The sequence below is a fragment of the Lathamus discolor genome, chromosome Z (assembly GCF_037157495.1).
Source record: "Lathamus discolor isolate bLatDis1 chromosome Z, bLatDis1.hap1, whole genome shotgun sequence".
In the NCBI taxonomy this organism is placed as follows: Eukaryota; Metazoa; Chordata; class Aves; order Psittaciformes; family Psittacidae; genus Lathamus; species Lathamus discolor.
In genome coordinates this window covers 82,199,063-82,224,255 of record NC_088909.1, presented here as the reverse complement: position 1 = coordinate 82,224,255, position 25,193 = coordinate 82,199,063, and the positions used below count along the sequence as shown (strand labels likewise).

The 25,193-nt window shown below is 36.9% G+C and overlaps 1 protein-coding gene across 1 annotated transcript in view; it reads right to left on the bottom strand.

Annotated features, from left to right (window-relative positions):
• RFX3 (regulatory factor X3) overlaps nucleotides 1–25,193 on the bottom strand; it is a 110,417-nt gene that overhangs the window by 10,816 nt on the left and 74,408 nt on the right. Inside the window, exons 5-11 of the mRNA XM_065662814.1 lie at nucleotides 19,473–19,547; nucleotides 14,747–14,928; nucleotides 14,078–14,197; nucleotides 6,873–6,994; nucleotides 5,864–5,976; nucleotides 1,481–1,593; nucleotides 817–971 (exon numbers count right to left, since the gene is read on the bottom strand). Of these exons, the coding sequence (XP_065518886.1) occupies nucleotides 817–971; nucleotides 1,481–1,593; nucleotides 5,864–5,976; nucleotides 6,873–6,994; nucleotides 14,078–14,197; nucleotides 14,747–14,928; nucleotides 19,473–19,547 (880 nt within the window). The remainder of the gene's footprint in view (nucleotides 1–816; nucleotides 972–1,480; nucleotides 1,594–5,863; nucleotides 5,977–6,872; nucleotides 6,995–14,077; nucleotides 14,198–14,746; nucleotides 14,929–19,472; nucleotides 19,548–25,193) is intronic.

The following is a 25,193-nucleotide window of genomic DNA, read 5'->3' as shown; positions in this document are numbered from 1 at the left end:
GGGCTGCTAACATGATTTATTTTTAACATTTAGCACAGCAAGTGTGAGACAATAAATGCTTTACAAAGGAGTTAACTTCCTTCACATAGACTAATTTTCTACCAAAAATAGCCATAAAAATGCATTGCTGGAGTAATGATGGATTCTAACAAGAAAATAAAAGAAGAAAGTTGTTTGAATGGCAGGGCAGTTACTGACTCTTTCATGCACGTTGTATGTCAGAAAGAACAGTTAGATTGGAATAATAAATTGGATTAAAAATTTTGGAGTTAAGTTTTAATTGTCTAACAGTAACTAATATTGATTTCAGCACCTACTGATAAGGAACAAAGGACTTTTGTTAGTCCAAAAATGGAATTATAAAGATCATATACATTTTTTCCCAGAGTAATCAAAGATTAATATGTAATACTTTATGTAAAACCTGCTGAATTTAGTGGAAGGATCAACTGACATTAGCACACACTGGCTCAGGGCCACAGGGCTTATGTCTAAGCCTATCAGATAGCCTACAGCCAGCATAAAAGGAAAAACATTTTTATCCGGAAATGTAACATTCAAAGAAATACCTTTGATATAAAACTATACCTTGAAAACTAGATCTTCCAACTGTACTAATCTTTTCAGTTACTTTTAAAATACAAAGCATACATCAACTCTCAGCACAACTTCCTACACAATAAAATTAAGGATAATTGATACATAATACTTTCCGAACTTTCAAACTAATGCTGCCCTGTGAGGCAGAAGACCACCATCAGCATACCACACACACACACAAAAATCCTTATAAAATATTTCAAGTGTTCAACTTACTAGGAATAGGTCTAAGGACATCAGGAATGAGTATCTCCACCAAAGCCTGGTACATGACATGGTCACAGTTACACATCCACTTGAGAATAGATTCATTCTTGCACAGAGTAATCAACTTTGTTTTTGGAAGTCGACTTTCTATTTCACTCAGATTGCTGGTGTGAAAAAAATGTAGCAAGCATATAAACGATAATGCATTCACAGCAGGTAAAAACCTCCAATGCGTGTTAAAATGTATTTTTTTTAATTAAGATGTCACAGATGTCTCAAACGCACACAACAGAACTTCTTTACATCTCGTGTCATATGGAAATGGATTTAAAAAATGCCTCCATAGCTCTGCTATAGCTCAAAAATTATGAAAAGGTATGAATGATCTTTTTTGCATGGCGGGCTGGACGAGATGATCTCTAGAGGTCCCTTCCAGCCCTGACAATTCTATGATTCTGTGAAAAGACATTTTTAATGTAGCTGTCCAAGGACATTAAAATATGGATGACACAGCTGCACTTTGGCATACACTCCATCTATACAAAAATGCCAGACAAATTTAATTTGAAAAATTATAATATGAAACAAATTATTACTTTACAGGTAAAACAAGATTTATTCTTTTTTGACACTTATCATGGGAAGCAGTAAACAAAGAGAAATATTTACTGACCTTGTTTCAGTAATAGTGCCATCAGGTGGAGCAGAGGGAGAATAGCGCCAGAAAGTTTGCCACAATTTTTCAATCAGGCTGAATTGAAGATTCACAACCACATCCAGTATTGCCTGAGAAAATAAACCACAAATACAGGTTATCTCCCACCCAGGTTTCCCCCACTTCCAACTCGATCTAGACCTACAGCTTTTTTTTTCCTTCATCGATTAGTGGAACAAAGGCAAACTGTACATTCCTCAAGTTATAAACAATGTCCATTTAGATATCTTTGATATCCATAAATTATCCAGCAGTATAAACTAGCGTGCACAGAGACTTAAGTAAGGCAAAGTGCACATTCATGGAAGTCTCTAGAAATTAGCATGGATATCCAAACACACCAGAGGATTCACCAAAGAAAATATTCAATGCTACTGCAAATACAAAGGAAACCTGACATTTCATTAATAATTCAGCACAGATTTGAAAGCACCTTCAAAAATAAATTTTAAATAAATTTTTCAGTATCAAATGTGGCTTTAATATCTCAATGTTTCCTTCTAATTGAAAAAAAAAAAATCGCTGTTTTTAATATAAAATAAGAAATCATAATTTAACCTGATTTATATTGCTGTACTAGTTTTGGCTGGAGTGGAGTTTATTTTCTTCAAGGTAGCTGGTATGGGCTTATGTTCTAGATTTGTGCTGAAGACTGTTGATAAGACAGGGATGTTTTCATTACTGCTGAGCGGCACTTACACAATCAAGGCCTTTTCTGTAGGACTGTTCGGCGCCCAGATTTGAGGCCAACTTGGGCTTGAAGGCTTTTGAGATATCAAGTTTGACTGGAATTTGCTAGATTGGATTTACAGCTCTTACTGCTATTTAGCTATAAATCGGCAGGCTCCTGTGCTTACTTGCCTTACTGTGTATTAAGAGTCTACTGCTCATTAGTGGCTACTTTTTGCTTTTGGTGCTTGCCATACTGCTGATCATCCCACTCTGATGTGCCTGGGAACACTTTAATAACAATGGTGATGTAACTGGGCTGGCAGATGGCCAGGGCATCGCTGTTGTTTCTGCACTGATGTATTGGACAGGATGGAAATCCAGTGCAAACTGGAGTCAAACTGCGGATGAGTCCACATGGGAGCAGGGCACCTAAATCCTCTGTGGCTGTGAATCAGTCCACACCAGCACAGGTACATCTCAAAGCATCTGTGGCCGTGGTTACGTCTGTGCTGCAGAATGTATACCACTGAAAGACTGTGACCCAAGGATAAGGCCACAGTGGAGGAGGTACACCTCAAAGCAACTGTGGCTGTGGGTTAAGTTTACGCCACAGCAGGTTGATGAGGGAAAGGCTATGGACACTGTCTACTTGGACTTAAGTAAAGCATTAAGTAAACTTAAGTAAAGCAGGTCCTCTCCGGAAGCTATCAGGAGAAATGGCTACACAGGATTTGGAGAAGACTGAGGTTCTGAATGACTTCTTTGCCTCAGTGTTCACTGGCAAATGCCCTGACCACACCACCCAAGTCCTGGAAGGCAGACGCACGGACTGTGAGAATGAAGACCTTGGGCCCACTGTAGGAGAGGATCTGGTTCGAGACCATCTTAGAAAACTGAACGTACACAAGTCCATGGGACCTGATGAAATCCATCTGCAGGTCCTGAAGGAGCTGGCAAATGAAGTTGCTAAGCCACTGGCCATCACATTTGAAAAATCATGGCAGTCAGGTGAAGTTCCCGATGACTGGAAAAAGGGAAATATAACCCCCATTTTCAAGAAGGGGAAAATGGAAGACCTGGGGAATTACAGACCAGTCAGTCCCACCCCTGTGCCTGGCAAAATCTTGGAGCAGATTCTCCTGGAAGGCATGCTAAGGCACATGAAAAACAACAAGGTGCTTGGTGACAGCCAGCATGGCTTCACTAAGGGGAAATTCTGACTGACCAATTTGGTGGCCTTCTATGATGGGGCTACAGAACTGATGGACAGGGGCAGAGCAGCTGATGTCATCTACCCGAACTTGCACAAAGCGTTTGACACTGTCCCACACAACATCCTTGTCTCTAAATTGCAGAAACATCAGTTTGACAGGTGGACCACTTGGTGGTCCAGAGGGACCTTGACACGCTTGTGAGGTGGGCTGATGACAGCCTTACGAAGTTTAACCATGACAAGTGCAAAGTCCTACTCCTGGGTCGGAGCAATCCCAGGAACAGCTACAGGTTGGGCAAAGAAGAGATTCCGAGCAGCCCTGCAGAGAAGGACTTGGGGGTGCTGGTCAATGAGAAACTGAACATGAGCCGGCTTCAGCATGCACTCGCAGCCCAGAAACCAACTGTATCCTGGGCTGCATCAGAAGCAGCGTGACCAGCAGGTCAAAGGAGGAGATCCTGCCCCTCTACTCTGCTCTCGTGAAGTCTCACCTGGAGTATTGTGTGCAGTTCTGGTGTCCTCAACATAAAAAGGACATGGAACTGTTGGAACAAGTCCAGAGGAGGGCCACGAGGGTGATCAGGGGACTGGAGCACCTCCTGTATGAAGATAGGCTGAGAAAGTTGGGGCTGTTCAACCTGGAGAAGAGAAGGCTGCGTGGAGACCTCATAGCAGCCTTCCAGTATCTGAAGGGGGGCTATAGGGATGCTGGGAAGGGACTCTTCATTAGGGACTGTAGTGACAGGACAAGGGGTAACCGGTTAAAACTTAAACAGGGGAGGTTTAGATTGGATATAAGGAAGAAGTTCTTTACTGTAAGGGTGGTGAGGCACTGGAATGGGTTGCCCAAGGAAAAAGTGAATGTTCCATCTCTGGCGGTGCTCAAGGATAGGTTGGACAGAGCCTTGGGTGACAAGGTTTAGTGTGAGGTGTTCCTGCCCATGGCAGGGGCTTTGGAAATAGATTATCTTAAGATCCTTTCCAACCCTAACTGCTCTGATTCTGTGATTCTATGATTTGATATTGTCTCCCAAAGCAGTCCCCTGGAGAAATTGGCTGCTCATGGCCTGAATAGGAGGATTCATCCCTGGGCTGGAAACTGCCTGGATGGCTGAGCCCAAACAGTGATAGTAAATGGTATCACATCTAGTTGGTGACTGGTCACAACTGATGTCCCGCAAGGCTCAGTGTTAGGGCCAGTGTTGTTTAATATCTTCACTGATGATCTGGATTAGTGGTTCGATTGCAGACAACACTGGGAGTGTTGATCTGCTGAGGGTATGAAGGCTCTGCAAAAGGATCCAGACAGGCTGGATCAATGGGCTGTGGCCAGGTTCAACAAGGCAAAGTGCTGGGTCCTGCATCTGGGCCACAACAGCCCCATGCAATGCTCCAGGCTTGGGGAAGAGTGGCTGGAAAGCTGCTTGTTGGAAAAGGACCTGGGGGTGCTGACTGATGGAGCTCAACATGAGCCAGCTTGTGCCCAAGCAGCCAAGAAGGCCAGTGGCATCCAGGCCTGTATCAGCACTAGTGTGGCCAGCAGGGCCAGGGCAGTGATCATCCCCCTGTACTGGGCACTGGTGAGGCTGCACCTTGAATCCTGTGTTCAGTTCTGGGCCTATCACTTCGAGAGAGACAGCGAGGTGCTGGAGTGGGTCCAGAGAAGTGCAATGAAGCTGGTGAATGGTCTGGAGAATATGCTTTATCAGGAACAGCCAAGGGAACTGGAGTTGTTTAGTCTGGAGAAGAGTAGGTTCAGGGGTGACCATATTGGTCTCTACAACTACCTGAAAGGAGGATGTAGAGATGAAGCAGCTGGTCTCATTTCCCTAGTAAACCAGTGACAGGACAAGAGGTAATGGCCTCAAGCTGCACCAGGGGAAGCATGATGGAGCCCCGTTTTCCTGGGGATGGCTGAACACTTGCCTGCCCTGTCATCTCACTGGAGGCGGTGAATGGATTCCTTCTTTTGTTTTGTTTGTGTGTGTAGCTTTTGCTTTACTTATTTAATGTCTTTATCTCAACACATGAGCTTTCACATTTCCACCCTTCTGATTGTCTTCCCTAGCCCACTGTTGGGGAACCAGAGAGTGGCTGTGTGCGGCTTAGTTGCTGGCTGGGGTTAAACCACTGCAATTCCCTACTGACTAAACCAAAAATCTGTATGTATAATCTGAAGACTAGTTGCTCTAACATTCTGAAAACATACACATAACTACATTTCATTGTCAGCGTCTACTATATAATACTTTTTCTCCCCTGTAAAGAAAAACATTTTTATGAATGTTAATAACGGGGGGGGGGGGGTCGGGGGGGGGGGGGCTGGGCGGGGCGGGGGGCGGGGCAGGGAGGGAAGTCACATACTACCAACATGGCTGTAATAATATATGGCATTACTGTCTTGTACTTCACTAGAAGAGATGAACTTTAAAAAAATAATGATTTCCAGGAAATACCTCACAGTGCTCTCGATAAAGACTCTGCAGTGACTTGATGTCCTCAAAGGTAGTACCATCTGGGAGAGAAGATATTTCAATTTCTCCAAATTCTGGAAGTACTCGAGATGCATCTGTTTCCATGACAACACAATGAAAGAGGCTATTGTTAATAGTGCCAGATACAGTATGATTAAGGAAAAATTAAAAAAATTAACGGATGATACAAAGAAATAATTTCCAGAAGGTCATTATTTTCTAAGAGAAAAGTTTTTCATACCTGTCATTTGTTAAAAGTTATAAAGAATTTCAGCCACGTTTCTTAATGAGAAAAAAAATACAATTATTCTTAAAGACTTTAAAAAGATTTCATGTACATACCACACCTATAAAAAAGCTAACACACGTTTTCAGAATATTCTAGGATGGAGGAAAATATCTATGTCAGTGTATGAAAGATTAATCCTTTAACAGTTTTTTCTTGTTCAGCTGAAGAGTTTCTATGTAGCCAGGTATGATGGGGCTTAGTAGACTCAATATACATTTTTATTTGAAATTTACTAGACTTTCAAGTAGAGCCAGAGTCACAAATTGTTTCCAAGAGACAAGCTGATAAGAGAAAAATGCTGGACTGAAAGATACCTGGAAAGGAAGATGCAAAACATTTTAATGCTACCCTTATGTTCTCAAAGATTTCAATAACAACAAAATTAGGGCAGAAGATTTGGCACTTGAAAACCCAACCAAATAACCCTACATCCTCTCCAGTAGCACAGCCAAAGAGTCTTGCTACATAAACAAAGAATTTGCATATTTTATTCCTTTTATAGTTTTATGGTGTGTAATAAATATTATATAAAGCTCACAATATAGAACATGTAATTTAACTGCCTTTTTGAGCAGTTGTAAGAATTTTAAGGTGGGCATGATAACTTCAGAAGCAACTAATATACTTATGTGACTTCATATTCAAGTGATAATGAAGTTCATCTTACTTAATTATGCAGTACTATAAAACCTGCTTTCATACCTAAAAACTGTTGATGATGTTGACTTTGGGCAATTACAGTTTGTTCAACAGATGTGCCTGTCTGTTGACCACTTCCTGTGAAGCCATCTGCAACTCCATCCACTTTCTGCATAGGCTTATACCTATAAAAATATAATGTACAGAATTATCCCTTCTGTTCACTTCTTCATAAATAAGATCATACAATATATGTTCACTCTGATTTCTCCATCAGAATTTTGAGGAAAAGTAAAAAGAGAATTAAGACATTTTAATTTATTTTGTAAATAACAGAAGCAATTACTAAGGGAAGCAAGACCATTAACAGTGCATTAAAGAATACCTAAAGGTGATATTATAGCACCACTACCCATTTCCAATTTATTGCAGAATTTAGCATAGAAGCAGTATAACATAAGACCAGCTAATTTACACTTAAAGGAAACAAATGCTTCCCTTTCCAAACAATCTGGCTTCCCAGTAATTATGTAATTCAAAAATAATATTTCATTGCCGTAAGAAAAAACATCACTGTCTGAGGATAGTAAAGGCTTTTCAAACCCAACAAACTTCTCCCATAAGCACAGAAGGCTTCAGAAAGCTATTTGGAAACTTAAATTCTTCATTAGTCAGTTCTCACAATCTTTTATAGAGGAGAAAAATCACAGTGAAACAAACAGGAATGCTGATTTGGGTGGTCAAGTGTGGACAATCAATCTTACAGGCTGAAGAACATGCCTGTCACTTCCAACACAACTGAGAATTCACTCTGTTCCAGGTCTTAATGGCTACATCTTGGACACTGTAATTCTGGAAAATCAGTGTAACCACTGGAAAAGAGAAGTAAGAGAAACCCCAAAGCTGAGGTGTGTTTTAACAATCACTTAGATTGGAATTGTGCAGGCTATAAAAACTCCATGTTAACTTCAGAAATGTGACAAGAAATTTCACTCTTTATGCATTACTTTGGGAAAATTTCATTTTCTTTCCAGTAAATATAAACCGCCACTGTCTCATGTAATTACTGAGATTTTACGTTAAAAAGAAGTTCCTATGGAAAACATCCGTTCTAGGCATTCCTGACATGAACGTATGTATACAACAAAAGACAGACAGAAAACACACTTTTTACAGAAAGACTGGCCTGATTAACAAATAGTTTTGTAACTGCTGGAATTTCAGTGCTTGAGAAACAAGAAGACACCTATACCTACCCTATTATCTCTAGGACATTTGTAAAAAGTTTCACCTTCTGCAATGGCCCAGTGCAAAAGCCTTTGATGTTGAAGACAACAGTGAAACCCTCAGTAACTTTTCTAATAAAGAAAAAAATTACTCTCTGGTGTCACTGAACTCTTCTGGATAAACTCATTATTACTTGATGAATGCACCTGCAATCCAGGCGGTTCATCTGGGAAAAATGTTTAACCTCCCTCTCATTATACATTACATTTACAAATACCTGGCAGAAGATCAGCTTCTGGGAATATTTGTAAATCTGAACCTAGATTTTAATATAGTTTCAGTACTTTCTGCAAAATGTGCTATTTTACTGACCCTTCAGCTCCTGAAAGAGGGATTTGAATGTTTTGAATGCATCAGAATAATATGCCTCTAAGAGGTTCTCAGTTATGAAAAAAAAAAAAATATTAATAAATTAAAAGATAAAAGCCAACTTAATCCTTTGGTGCTAAGAATCAGGATTATCTACCTACTTAATCCACTGTGCTTTATATAAAATATGCTGGGCAAAATTCTTAATTCTGGCACTGTAACAGGTAACTTCTCTCAAGATCTAACCAGTTCAACAGCATTAGAAAATCACTTACAAAATGAAACCAAAGAATGAAAAAAAAGAAAAAAAATCTTTTTCAGGAACTTCAGATTAAACATAAGGAGATGGTGGTTAACAACTTTAGATCTGCTGTCTTTTACGTACAAGTAGAGCTTTGGCAGTTTAGACATCAAACAGTCCTCCAGAATTCTTTAGTTAAATTTGAGCCATATTTGGTACATGAAAAAAAAAATTATAATTTCCTAACTGATAAGAGTGACCAGATTTTTACTCTGTTTCTCTATTTTACTCACTACTAACCTATACCTTATTTAATCTTTCACCTTTTTATTTCAGATTACTAGGTTCTAGGAAACCGGGAGAAGAAAGTAAAATAAACTGACCTTCCATGAATATTACAGCTTCCTAATCATGCCTGACCCAGAAAGGACACCATTTGAATATTATATAGGTTAGCATAAACACAGCAAAAGATTGCAAAGTCTTTTATTAACAACATACATTTTTTCCATTTGTGCAAAGCTATAAAAATGAAAATAAAAATCCCTAACACTAAACCACTGAATTCAGAACACGGAATCAGGAAATTCAGAAATGACATTGAATGATACACTGGTCTCACTTTGCAGTTAATTTAGAATACAACTTAATTGAGTTCCACAGTCTAACTGTGACACAACTTCAGTAACAGAAACTTTCTCTCTTACTGCACAACAGATTAACCACTTCCCAGTTAAAATTCATGTGCAGCAAACAATCCATATTCCTCAACAAGTTAAAGCAGAAAGACAAAGTATAATAATGCCTGCTTGGTTTGAAATGCATACATGAAGTTAGTAAGGAAAAGAAACAGGCTGAAAACTACCAAAACTATGAGAGGTCAAAATGGATTAACTAAATCACAAGACAGCCAAAATCCAGACACTAACTTTTTCAGTCAAATTTTCTTCAAATTTTGTTGTTTGCTTGTACTGCCGCCACACTGACACTACTTGGATTTTACTCTAAATCTTAGAATTAGTATTTTTCTGAAAAATCTGACTCATGCTTTTATCCAATTTGTAATATTGTCTCTTTTCCTTAAAAACTAGGATTTCTACAAACAAACTGTAGGGGCTCTAGAAAGAAACAGAACTAAGTTCTTAAGCTTCTGTTTTATTTTTCTCTTAAATCTATTAATGTGATTTTTCACAAGGAGTTCACTAATATCTGTGAGAAGTGAGTTAATGTACCAAACTATGTAACAAAATGGTGACTACAATGCATAAAGTACGCTAATGCATTTTATTATTTTATGCAAATAAAATGTTGCCATTTACGCTATTAGGGGAGAAAAATCAGCTTTGAAAATCAGTAGACAGCAAAAGTTGATTCAGCTTGCAACACCACAGGCAACACATACTAAAGCTCTTAACTATAGGAAAATTGAAGAAACTCAAATGCTTTAAAAATTATTGAGAATGGAAAACCTGCAAGTAACGAAGATATACCTGAGAAGAATCTGGAAGCTATCAGAAAGTTTTGATGTGTAGATCAGATTTTTACTAATTACTTTCCAGTATATGAAGAAAATAAAGCCACTTCTAAATATACCGCTGTGAATACATCAGAACACCTCAAAAATAACGTAGAGCCTGTATTTCAACAAAAACATGTTTAACTGAAATCAAATATGGTAAAACCATAAAAAGATCTAAGGAATGCATATTTCATATGTGTGTGTTTTTAAATCATCTCTCCTCAGTCCAATAAGCATTGTTAAGATACGTCTAATCTAGAAGCCTAAGTAAAACCTATTTTTTTAAGCCACAATCACCTCACCCTAACCATACTATACACTAAACATCTGTTACAGACAAAGACTATGATTTTTTCCATTAGGAAGTTGTTTAGTAGTATATCATGTAAGTTATTATCATTTTAGGATATTGTGTCTTAAGAAACCTGTAGCCTGGTTTTATAGATGCCAGCATTTGTTGCTCTGTATCTTCAAAAAGAATACCATGATAAAAATGTGTAATTTCCATATTGTCCATAAACATAAGCCCCTTTTAAAAAGTTCTATCAATACATGATGCTTTGGACTCATAGTGTCTTGGTTTGAGGGTAAGGTTTGCCTGAAGAGTATATCCCAGAAACAGGAGAATATGGGAGAGAGAACAGTAGAAAAATACAGATTATTTTCTACAGAAGATAAATACATAGGTTAAACAGCATCCACAGGAAGTAGTGGTTCATGATTTCTGGTTAGAACAATAATATATGTGTTAGTTGAATGTTATAATGTACAGATTAACAATAGAGTTATTGTACATACTAAAAAGCAAAAAAAAAAAAAAATCTTAGCTGAATGTTTGTCCCCCATGAATGAAAGGAAGAAAGTATAATCATTATGTGCCAGAACTGGAAGATATATTTAACACTGGAGAGCTGGAGGTTTACTTATGGAAGTAGAATTTAAAACATATTGTTACAAACTCTCAAAAGACAAGTGTATCTGTATCAATTTCCCTAGACTAAGCTGTAAAGATAATTCAGCTTCTGAGCTATAAGCTTCTACTCATGAAGAGCCAAATAAAAACAGGCTAAAAATGGAACTTGACTTTAGGAGTTATATCTCTGATACATTTCCCTTAAATGGTCTGACAAGGAATGCTTATGGGAAAGAGGTTTCATAGTAAGATTGTACTTTAAAGTGTCAAGAGTTCAGTGCCAGACTTAAAACTGCAAATATATTTGGCACAGCATCTGGGTTGGTTGTTAAATTTATTTCTTCCTACCGATCTTTGTCTGACGTCCATTCACTGTTAGTCTGGCCCATGTTTGACCCAGAACTGCTGGATAATATAAACATTTAAATATCCTGGGTTTTCCTACCCTGGAAAACACAGAGGATCAGGATAACAAAGGCAAGCCAGGCCTTCCCTTGCAAGTCTAAGCCTCGCAGCAGGTCCAGCTGAAAGGCAGAGTGTTAGCTATTATCTTCCATCCAAGACAAGTCCTTAACTGTTAGTTTCTTCAGTTCAAAGATGCTTTAGGTCTCTTAATTGTCACCAAACCACTCTCAGATGGAAGATAGGTCAGCATCTGTGCTAACTTCTTACTAGAAAAAAAAAGAAGTACTCCCACAGCTCACGCTGACCACAGCCAAGACTAAGCAACTATCCGCAGTACCTTCTAACGGAAATTTATGTCTGATAAATCTCAGACCCTGGAATTCAAGTCCCAAACAAACTCTGAATGTGAACACAAAAAAAGCACTTTGGGACATCCAAGTTATGAAAATAGAAAAGGTGTGTGACCATCAAATTATGAAAAGGAATGAAAAAAAATTATTTGTAGCACACGTTCTAGTCCTTTTTTGCTAAAAAAGATTAGAAGTCTTTATCCAATTAGATACATCTGATAGAGGTGGTACAATTATATATAGAGGTGGTATATATATAGAGAGAGAGAGAGAGAGAGAGGTGGTAGAAATATATATATATATATATAGTTATTGGTATAACTACCAATTCTACAAAGAAAATATACAGACTGCAATTTGCAAGGTCAAAAGCCGCATTAGAAATATTAATAAAGCTGAAAAAAAGCAATGTTACTCTAATCATGCAAATTATAGTATTCGGATCTCTAGTTACCTTTTAATAAATCCTGCTAGAATTCTCCAGTATACTAGGATAATTGGCAAGAAATACATACAGACATATATAAAATATTGAAATTAGATACTAAGAGTACTACAGTATTTTTCCTGTAACAGCTATACACTCAGCATAATTATCCAGTGCCTTGCAGTTCGCATCCTTCATCAATATCTTTACAGATTCTTGCAGCAAAGCTTAAGATTGGTATGAATTGAGTCTGAATGGGAATGTGCTTACGCATGTATGTCTCTGCATGTGCAAAGCATGGTTAAAGGAAGGTATCCACTAACTGCTACACAATGCTGTACATGTGATTTCGTTCAAATATAATCAGGGAACATACTACATGAAGATAATGTTAAGGAAAGATCACCAAACACAACCTAGCTAAGGAAAATAAGGGAAACACGTAAGACATATGATGGTGCTAAAGAAAATAATAAAGCAAACAATAAAGAAAAGTAATATCCACTTCTAAGAATTCTAATAAGAATACTATGAATTCTAAAATAATTTTTTCACTGTGAATCAAGAAGATGACAAAAGAGGTGATTATGATTATATAACTGCAGAAATTTCTCCAGAGACAAGTTCATAGAAAATATTGTAGTCAAGACCATTGTGGCATACATCTTGGTGCATACATGTGATTTTGAATATGAATGAATGAAATCTCTAAGTGAATGAGTATAAGTGGGTAAAATAAGCTTGCTTGGACATTTTCTAAATATCTATCACCTTTTCTTACCATATAATCCTCTGATGATTTTTGTAACAAGAATTTCCCACATGATCATACTGGGACACATCTCATCATTTCCACACAAGATAGTAAAGACCATAGAATTTGCCACGAATATGTAGTTAGTGCTGTAACTACCTCTGGAAGTGATAGTAAAATCATTTCAGGTTAAAGTGGTATCCGAGTTTGAATTTAAAATCTAAGGTTGTGTTTTCCATGTCCCAGTTGTGCCCAAGGCCACAAATTATGCCTAGTACACTAATTGGATCTTTTTCAGGGGGGTAAAAGCTCTAAAGATGTCTTGCTTCATACACTACTGTTCTACATATGAGTTTTGTGAAATGACACATCTTAGATATTTCACTTTAGGGTAATATTGGAGGCTAGTGATATCAGCCTAATGAAAAGAAATTTCAAATAAATGCACTGATTTCCACTTCTTTCCTAAAATTTTCTGTTCAGGATAGTTTTTCATATGCATATTCATGTACTCTTTCACCACCAGAATAGCTCTTCTGTGCCACTGCTTTTCAATACTTCTGAGCTTTCACAGGATCCTCAAGAACAACAGATGCTGAAGGAAAATACTCAAAATCAACTTAGAGGAAAACCATTATGGTCACATTAATTGTTTGCAGGGAGAGGGGATAAACACCAATCTGAAATTAATAACAAGCTGTCTTATAAGCAGTTTATAAATAAAATTATATAGTAATTAAAACAAACAGCAAAAGTTGAAATTCAAATTCTCACTGCTTTTCTTCATCTTGTGGGATAAGAATTCAAGATACTGGAGTCTGTTCATACATCTCATTTTATTATTATTTATTCCAAATGTATGACATTTTCTAGGTACACAATCTTTCTTGTTGCCTGACACATAACTTCAGTGACATCAGCTGGCTATCTATCAAATTTTTGTTTTTCACAGCAGAGAAGCTTAACAAAAGTTGCATTAGAATTTCAACTTTTCATGTGAGGAAAAGTAAGGCACTATAATCTAGAAATATTGATAAGTACTCATGTCCATTTCATACTTTACCTCTGTTTCTGCTGCATCGGCTGCTGTCTCATAGCCATATATTGCATGTCCTCTTGTAGTCGATTAAGAGGAGAGTCTGGCTTGACGCGAATCCCATAATAATGATATTTGGAGTTCCCCCTTTATGAAAGAGCAAAAATTAAAAAAACCAGCAACACTAGTTTTATGCATCTACATCACATTAAATTCATAATTTACACTAACTGGAAAACATTATCCACAAATCAGGCCTGACCCTCTTATTACATCGGTTTTACATGGGTGTCATTTTACCGCCTTTGGGAAATTCATTCACTCTGTTAAACAAGTATTTTCCAGCATTATAACTCATAATCCACTTTAGTAAGAAAAATCAAATTCAAATACATACAATTTACATACCTAGTTATGAAGAAACACAATTCTTAGCAATTTCCAAACAAAACCCTACATTTTATTCGTACTGATAAGAATCTGCACTGCATTTATCAAAATGTAAACAGTCAAAACATATACAGAAGTACAATAACATGTGGAAAAGCATACAACTGTCTAACATTAAGAGACAGAACTAAGAGAAAACCACTGTAATATTTTATTTATTTTTTCAGTAGCAGACAGGTTTCTATACTCACAATTATTACTTGTTTTGTCTATTATTTTCATTATTTTCATTTGATTAACACAAACCTAGTTCCAAGTCTTCTGGTCCGTAATCCCATGAAGATTGATCGTATGAGTTTTCCAAAGGAGGCAGCATTTACTGGATCCAATTTGTGTTCCTGACAATGTCGTAAGTAATGGTTGTATAGGGTACTTCTTGGAAGGCTCACTCCTTCTGCAGTTTCATAGTTGTCTAAAAGCCACTGAAGCTATATCACATACAAAACAGAGAAAAAAACCCAAACATTCTTACTTTATTAAAAATATCTTAACCACACAACATGAACTTATGAAAGTTCTGAAAACACTCTTCAGGTCTATTAAACAATTACTTCTTCCTTCAGAGGTTCCTTAAATGCTAATTCTACCATATTGCTTTAGGATCTTTAGAATTACCAGGAAGTAGCAGAACTCACTGCATTTTGACCTCAGATAAGTGTCCACTTCTTAAAATATTTTTGATTCAGTAACACACACCAATATTTGATAAAGGTATCTATGCTTTGGAAACAAACTGTTGGCACTGCGAAGAAATACACTAATCATGTATGTAATTCACATAAACTGCAGAAAAAAAACTCCAAACTTTCTTTGCTTGATGCTAAAACACATTACAATACTTAACTGAATAGGATATTTTTTACTCTCAGATTCATATAAAAGTTATTACATATAAGTGAAAGAGCAACCTAGATAACATTGAAAACAGCTGGTACCTCTATGAGGCATTAGGGGTACCATCCCTTTTAGTTGTAGCCTGTTTGCCTTTGACTTCCAGAAGGAACACAACTATATTCTTGGAAAAATATTATCTTTCCATGTAACTGTGGTAGGTGTTTTTAGATACACACATGAAAAGTAGTGCACACTCATGTAACACCTCTAGTTGTCACTAATTTACAAAAAGATAAAAAGGACAATTTAAAACTTCTAGATTTAACATTATAGGAGAATGTCAAAATAGATACAAAATAATATAGGTTGAGGATGCATTAAAATTCCACTGTTTTAAGGTCTTGATATGCTAAGATTTTCCTTACGTTCCTCCAGAACTCGCCATGCTTTCAGTTCCCTGTAATTTTCCTTTAGATATAGCTCGAATGATTCACAAATCTAATTTTTTGTTTACATTTTTTTCACTGTTTTCCGAAGTATTTATACCAAAATCATACAGTGTTAGCATTCAACCTTGCTAGCATCACAGATCTTAACAAAACCTGGGATTTAACTCGATTATCCAGTGGAAATGCATACTGAGGATATTTTGTCTCCAAGACTTGCTACAAACTTTTAACCTGATGAGCTAGACATTCATACATATTTGTCATAATTTTCAACTTAGTCCACCAAATCAGTAACTAGTATTACCAGAACACAAATTCTTAAGCGACAATAAAAGATAAGTATGTTCCATGTATGTTCATTGCAGAAATATTTTATTTTAGAGCAGTGCATAAATTCTGTACTATCAATGTTTAGTGTAACTTACCATGCAAAGAATATTAATATTTTAGTGTGCAATAGCCATGAAATGTTTCAGTCCTGATCTGTATCACAAAACTGTTTTGTACTGAAGTACAGATGATAACAAATATATTGAATTCACAGCTATGTTTTAGTCAAAGTGAGAAATTCATCACTAAAAATGTAAAAAATTTTTTTACTATACAATTCACTCTAGAACATTCAAACACCATTTCCATATTTACTTTTTCTTGAAAACATGCTCATAACTTTTCCAAGTTTCTTAAAAGCAAGCTCTAGAAGAGGTATAAGTAAGATATAAATGCTTCCAAGGCACAAAATTCTTAGCTCGGTTTGCAGGTAATTTTGCATTTTAAATATACAAAATTTAAAAGTACACCTAATCATCTTTATATGAGTTATCATATTATTTTTCAAGTCTCAGCATTCACAAGTGCTTCCAAATTAAGCATCTGCCATTTTATAACAAAACTGAAGAAAAATAATAATAATAATAATCATAAACATTAACTTTTATCTGAATGTACTAAACTCACTCCACTAATGACCTGCAATAAGCCTGTCTGGGCTTAGAAACAAAAGTAATTACATCTTTCAACTATTTCATTTTATCTGTATTTAAAGATAAAAAGATGTATTTAACTTATTACATCTATATCTATATCTATATTATATGTATTTTAATAACATTTGTCATATATTAATAAATCTATAATTTAATCAGACCAGATACAGAATGTGAAGTATCACTGCCTTCCCTAAAGGGACAACTCTGTCAATCCTGAAACACTGACAAACAAAAAAATATGATTTTCCAATTAAGTTCTTTATGTAGCATTAAAGATATTTCCCTCCAGATGGCTTCTAACCTATTACGAATCACTTTAAGTGTACTTTAATAATGATATGAATTTATAAAAGATGCTATTTAAATCATAACTTCCATTACTCAATACCAAAAAAATCACAAATGAAACAAACAAAAACCAAAAGTACAATATGGGATTTTTTGCCTCATTCTATCGGGATGAAATATAATTCTAAAACTGAGCTGCTCAGGTTTGAATCCCAGCTTTTTAATTCATAATACTGTCCATATTGTATGGGTAAGATGGGTAAAGGTATGAAATATTTACAGAGTCAGACCTGTTAAATTGACTATGACCCCAATTAAGCAGCAGTGTTTATAAAATACTCAACTAGCAACTAATTAAGTAAATTTCATGCAGAAATAAATCAAGAAAGAAAAGAAAACAGAGGAGAAAGAATAAACTCCTTAAAATGAACACAGACGAATTAGGAAAAAAAAAAAAAATCCCAAACAACCTCACAGAGATATCATAGGCTGGAAATCTCAATTCCAAGCCCAGTATTAAAAAAAAAAAAAAAGAAGATAAATAATAATTATCAGTCAAAATCTAATTAAACACGCAAATTAAATTCTATTTTCAAGCCTATTAAACCCAATTACTGTTATAAATGCCTAACCAGTAGAAGAGTTTCAAGAGACAAAAAAACTTCCTCCAGACAAAAAACTTCCTCCATACTCACTCAGTTAAAGACAATAAGCATTGCTTTAAACACAGGTAAAATATCCACTAAGTTTGATCTAGATTGCTAACTTCTTCCAAAATGACCAAGCGTAGGAAAGACTTATTGAGACAAGAACCCGTACAGGTACTTCTGAGTTTTTTTCCCCCAGGGTCAAAGCTATAACACAATCAGAATGAATTTGAAAAAGACAGTCAAGAGAGAAATATCATGTAAAATTTCACAGTTGGATGTGACTCTCATTATTAGAAACACATTGTGAGCAATGCATAGCACCAGGTATGAGTGGGACGCAATTTACTGCAGCACAGCAGCTTACCTTGCAATTCTTCTTGGTTTTATACCAAGATTCCGGACTTCATATAGGATAAACACAAACTTAACAACAGTTCAAGTGTTTAAAGTCTTAACATAAATTTCTGACAGTTTGCCAAAAAATGTTATAGACCTTTAAAAAATTACATTTAAAAAATATTTTTTATATTATCTATTTCTATTTTCATAACAATTTTGATACTATTTCCAGAACAAGCATTTTGTAAGCATCCAAGGTGGAATTTAAAAGACTTTTTGTGTAACATTTTGTATGACTTTCTGTAATTTGATTTTCCTTTTTAACTTTTGGTGTTTATTCTAAAGAAAAAAAGGTAAGTTCGCTTAAAATTTCCAGAAAACAAAACTTTGACATAAATAGACCCATACAGAAAAAAGATCCAAACCCCAAACCTGTCAAAACATGTATTTTTATTTTGATTTCTGAGATACAGCCTCTATGACCACATTCTTACATTAAGACCACAAACCAAATCTAAATTTCTTCTGTAAAACTATAAAGGAATTTGAATGTATATAATTCGTAAACCTGAGAAGGAAATAAGAGGTAAGATGAATACAAACTAATCAGAGTGGCAAAATACAAAATATAAACCCACAAATACTAACAGGAAAAAAAAAATTCAAGAAAGACTAGCAACTTACAAATCAATATTGTTATTTATATATTAAAAATTAATTTGGGGCCTTTTTCAGTGATTTTAAAGTTACATATAATGGATTTATCACTGTATTACTGGGGATCATGTTTTTACCCAAATATATTTTGGCTTTGTATATTGAAAGTTCTTCACTGTAAGATTTGAGGAGTAAGAACAAAGCAAAAGGCAGCTGGATAATACATTTTTTCTGTACTTCAAATTAAGATAATGCATTCAATTTTTTTTCCAGTTCATCATAAAGAACTTCAGGACTCTTACGTAAGTCATTTCATAATAAACTCTCTATTCAGAATAAACAAAGAAACACCTAAAAATAAAGATATTACTTAGGCATGCTGTCTATTTCTTCTCTTCCTCTTCACATGCTCTAAAATTTTTATAGGGTACAGAGTCTTTGATTTGTAGATAACTTTATTTAAAATGTCAAAAGCCACTATTTGAGCTTTATTTTGACATTTACACCATAATCCGCAAAACAGTCAAATGTATTAACTTGTCTTAACATAGGTGTAGAGCATGGGAAACAGGTAACACTATGCAATATACCATAAAGACATTTCATCTGACAAAATAAAGCCATGGGAGATGTAGTAGAAATTACAAGCAACTAAGATGAGAAGATTAAGAACAAAAAATAGTAATAAAATAAAACAAACATTTAGAGGCAGGCTAAGCATGCAGAACAAGCAAGAGAGAGTGTATGTGAAGAAGAGACAACTTACATGGCTGTTGAGAAGAGAGCTTCTGTGAGTGGACAGACCATCAGACTTTTGCAGTGTCTCAATCGCCATTTCAATCTGATAATAGATGTCATTAAAAAAAGGACTCAAGACGAGATAGTAAAAAAGCCTGATCAGAGAAGTTTTGACAGATTGCTTACAGATCAATAGAAATGCCTGCGTTATGCCTAGCCAGGGCATATATTCTACCAAAAGGCTTTATTCCAGAGTCCCAGTAAACACAAACCTCCCCAATGAAGCTGGAAAGGCATTTTGCTTGCATATATACTGCAGGATCACAGCATCAAAGTCCATTTTACCTTTCAGCCTGCTCAGGAAATTAAAAGAGTAGATTTACTGGTGAGCTGCACTGAAACAAAAACAACCCCAACTGAACAAAAATATCATTAATGAAATTAAAAAAAAAAAAAAAAAAATCCCTAAACAGAATTTTAAGAAAGACCTCGTTATCTTTTCCCTTCAACTATGTTAGGAAGAGACATCCACAGCTTGCAATAAGAACTGAATTAGAAACAAAACTTCAGCTTTTTGGAATCAGAGAATCAAATCCTAAATCCAATTAATTCAACAGTTTTTTCACCATTAACTTCACTGGGACAGGACACCACCTTTACTACTGCCAGCACCCTCTGAACAACCCCAGCTGTCAAAGTAAATGGAAAGTCAGAAGTTACACAGACTGCAGGATCCAGCCTTTGGAAAAGCAGATTTGTTCAGATTTGCCTTTTAAAATAAAAAGCGAACACAGCACTGCTAAAATACAAAGTAGTATTTCTTCAAATACAAATGTATGAATACTATAACATCCATTCCCATTCTTTTCTTTTTTAATATCAATGGATATTTTGATTAGTTTGATAATGACAGCGTAAAGAAAAAAATTAGAACCCAAGCATAATTTAACTGTGCAGCTAGGAGAGCAAAAACAACAATGAAAATGACAGACAACAGGATGTGCAGTAAAAAAAGGGCATGCAATTAATTAGCTACATTAAATGGCCGAAATGAAAGCAATGGAAACCACCACTTACACTTTTAAAACCACTTATCATTCTCTGTGTAAACCTTTCTTTAATAAGCCCTTCCTATCTTACTTCAAATATCACACAGCAATATTAGTGTCACAATTTACCAACATTGGCTGAATTTACTCTCTGTATAGCAGAAACTGAAAAACACTACAGTTGATATTTGAATTTACTGCACATATGCAGTTAGATTCTCCCTTTTTTACAGGGCAACTGACAAACATTTTATTGTAGTAACTGTGAGGAATCACTTCTTATTTCTCTCTTACAGCTGTTCATTATTACCTACGGAAGCCTATTTAAAAAAAAAATACATTATTAAAAAATTAGTATGTAAAAAGTAAGAAAAGATACTCCTACATGGTAATATGATTTGGTTTTCTTCTTAATATTCTGATTTTGTCTTGCTTTGGTGGAAAATACTATGAGATCAAAGTAGTCAATCACACAAGATCAAATTTTAAGAACATGCCGCATGTTAAAAACTACACAGCTTAAAACTTGTAAAGTCAACTTACAACCACAGCCATAGAATTTCCCTTCTTAACATAATAGTAGGATCAAACTATGAATACTGTACATACATTTAAATCTTAATTCTGAATCTTGGATTACTTGTTCCACAATGCTTAGTCCACTGCACTACTACAGCACTGAAATTACATCCCCCACTGCGCATTTCCACTACTGCACTACACTCATTTTGTTGTTGCAGCTTGTGGCCTTGATTGTTCAGAGAATCAAACTGTTAAAAAGTAGTAGGAATTGCTCTTAAAAAGTGGCATCACGACACTCATTTCTTGCTGCCATACTGATTCAATGCATTTTGGTGCTAAACAGTGAGAATAAAAATACACAAACTTTCTTTTTCTGCCATCCAAGGAATTTTTGTTGTTGGGGTTTCTTTTAGATTTCACAAGTAGGACCACTGAACACAATGAATCTGTATTCACTTTTACAGCATAGCATAAGCCAAACAGTGTTAGTTACCACTAAAACATGTTAATTCTTCATCAAGCTCAAAAAAGTATGTCATCTATATTTAAAAGGAGTCTTCACCATACTGTACTATGGCAAGCTTCAGGAGAAATTGTTCTTACTACTAATTATTTTATTGGTTTTAATCTAAACTTTGACAAAACGAACTTTCTGCTTTATTTAACAGATACATATCTCTTAATGACAGAAACCTTCCTATGTAGGCTATATAATCACTTTTAACTATTTCTGAGCAGAAAATATATTTGATTTGATGACAGATTTTCTAGGGACTTAATTATTCATCTTGTCCTTTCTAAAAATTTCTGGCTACTGCTTGTTTTCCTCTATTGGTGATTTTCAGTGATCAGTTCTAGGGTCAGTTCTATTTAATATTTTAATCGATGATCTGGATGCAGGATTTGAATGCACCATAAGTAAGTTTGCTGATGATACTGAACTGGGAGGTGCTGTTGACTCTTGAGGGACAGGAGGCCTTGCAGGGGGATCTGGATAGACTGGATCATTGGACAATCATCAGTGCCATCAAATTTAACAAGAATAAATGCCAGATTCTGCAGATGGGACAGAGAAATGCCATTTCTCTGTTGCAAATCTAAATTGTGAGAGGAGTTGCTGGAAAGGAGCCCTGCAGAAAGGGATCTGAGGGCTGTGGTTAACAGCAGGATCTACACAAGTCACCAAAGTGTCCAGGAAGCCAAGAGGACAAACTGCACCAAACACAGCATGGCCAGCTGGTCAACAGAGGTGACTAGCTCTGTATTCAGCCTTTAGTGCAGCCTCATCTGGAATACTGTGTGCAGTTCTGGGTCCCACAATTTAAGATGGATATGAAGGTCCTTGAATGTGTCCAGGGGAGGGCAACAAAGCTGGTGAAAGAGTTGGAAGGCATGTCCTGGGAGGAATGGCTAAGGACTTAGGGCTTTTCCACTTTGGAGAAAAGGAGGCTGAGGGGCAACCTCATTGCTCCGTACAGCTGTTTCAGAAGGAGAAGTGGAGAGGGAGGTACTGAGCTCTTCTCCAGGTATCCAGTGACATGATGCATGGGAATGGTTCAAAGCCGCACCGGGAGGTTTAGACTGGGCATTAGGAAGCATTTCTGTACTGAGAGGGTAGTCAAACTTTGGAACAGGCTTCCCAGAGAGGCAGTTGGTGTCACAAGTCTGTCAGCATTAAAGACAATTTGGACAATGCCCTTAACAAACTGCTTTTAACTTTTGGTCAGCACTAAGGTGGTCAGGCAGCTGCGCTAGATGATTGTTGTAGGTACCTTCCAACTGAAGACTGGTAACGCAGTGGGCTTTCTTATGATATTTTGTAGATAGAATATGAGAGTAATTTTACCACTTAAAATTATATTCTGCATAAATACAAAAGGTAGACTGATGCCCTTGCATTTTTAGCAACATGCAGTGAGAGATTCCAGGCACAACTAACTACATGTACATCTGAAATGCTAAATGGCAACAAGAATTACACATTCGTTTATTTGAATATGTGACTATTCTTCTCTTAACAAGACTGAAAACTACTAAAATGTTCTGACTGATAACTGAAATGTGCACCCCCACTGCAACTCCAAGTAAACCATGACAAATGTTACACTATTTGTAGGAACAATAATCAGTTTGTATGGCAACATAAACATTATAAAATTAGAGCATGATAACTGAAAACTATGATTTCAGACTTCTCTTTCAATTAACTTGCCAACTGAAATACTGCCTTATACTCTGACACAGTTGTTAATAACTAAGGGTACTTCCTGGGGTTAAAAAATTCAACAGAATTATCCCAGTATACGCATCTGAAATCATACAATGTTCAGTCTTTAAGTGATCTACTGATTGGGAAGTTATTAACTGTTCCTAGTTTATATCTTAATACTCATTAACATGTTACAAGATAAAGAAATTATGCATAATAGTCTCTGATGTGTATAGCTAGGTGTAGCAAATACCTATCCCAAAGCCATGCTGAAAAAAGACCTGCCTTCCTTTGTGCATGAAGAAAGAAACAGTTGTGCTAATTAACTAACAATTCAACTAAATAACACAAAGTATTTACAGTATGTTGTTCTGAGGAGGTCAAGACGTAAGAAAACAATCTACAGAAGTTTACTTAGAGGGAAACTTAGAGGCAAAAAAGAGGCTTATAAAAGGCAGAGGCAAGGACAGGCAGCCTGGGAAGAATACAGGGATGTTGTCTGGGAAGCTAGGGACCAGGTTAGGAAAGCTAAGGCCCAGTTAGAATTAAACTTGGCTACAGATGAGAAAGATAACAGGAAGGGATTCTATAGGTACACTGTGAATAAAAGAAAGACTACAGACAACGTGGGCACCCTCTGGAAGCTATCAAGAGAACTGGCTACCTTGGATTTGGAGAAGGCTGAGGTTCTGAATGACTTCTTTGACACAGTCTTCACTGACAAATGCTCTGACCACACCACCCAAGTACTGGAAGGCGGATGCACGGACTGTGAGAATGAATACCTTGGGCCCTCTCTGTAGGAGAGGATCTGGTTCGAGACCATCTTAAGAACCTGAACATTGCACAAGTCCAAGGGACCCGATGAAATCCATTCGTGGGTCCTGAAGGAGCTCTGGTGAATGAAGTTGCTAAGCCACTGTCCATCATATTTGAAAAATCATTACAGTCAGGTGAAGTTCCCGATGACTGGAAAAAGGGAAATATAACCCCCATTTTCAAGAAGGGGAAAATGGAAGACCCGGGGAATTACAGAGCAGTCAGTCTCACCTCTGTGCCCGGCAAAATCTTGGAGCAGATTCTCCTGGAAGGCATGCTAAGGCACATGAAAAATAACAAGGTGATTGGTGACAGCCAGCATGGCTTCACTAAAGGGAAATCCTGCCTAACCAATTTGGTGGCCGTCTACGAGGGGGCTACAGAGTTGATGGACAGGGGCAGAGCAGTTGATATCATCTACCTGGACTTGTGCAAAGCGTTTGACGCTATCCCAAATGACATCCTTCTCTCTAAATTGGAGAGACATCAATTTGATAGGTGGACAACTCAGTGGATAAAGAACTGGCTGGATGGTGGCACACAAAGAGTTGTGGTCAAGGGCTCAGTGTCCAGCAGGAGACCAGTAACGAGTGGCGTCCCTCAGGGATCGGTGTTGGGACTGCTCTTGTTCAACATCTTTGTCACTGACATGGACAGTGGGATTGAGTGCGCCCTCAGCAAGTTTGCCGATGACACCAAGCTGTGTGGTTCGGTTGATATGCTGGAGGGAAGGGATGCCATCCAGAGGGACCTTGACACACTTGTGAGGTGGGCTGATGCCAACCTTATGAAGTTTAACCATGCCAAGTGCAAAGTCCTACACCTGAGTCAGAGCAATCCCAGGCACAGCCACAGGTTGGGCAGAGAAGAGATTCAGAGCGGGCCTGCAGAGAAGGACTTGGGGGTGTTGCTCAATGAGGAAATGAACATGAGCTGGCTTCAGCATGCACCCGCAGCCCAGAAACCAACTGTATCACAGAATCACAGAATCCCAAGGGTTGGAAGGGACCTAAAAAGATCATCTAGTCCAACCCCCCCACAAGAGCAGGGTAACCTACAGTACATCACACAGGAACTTGTCCAGGCGGGCCTTGAATATCTCCAGTGTAGGAGACTCCACAGCCCCCCTGGGCAACCTGTTCCAGTGCTC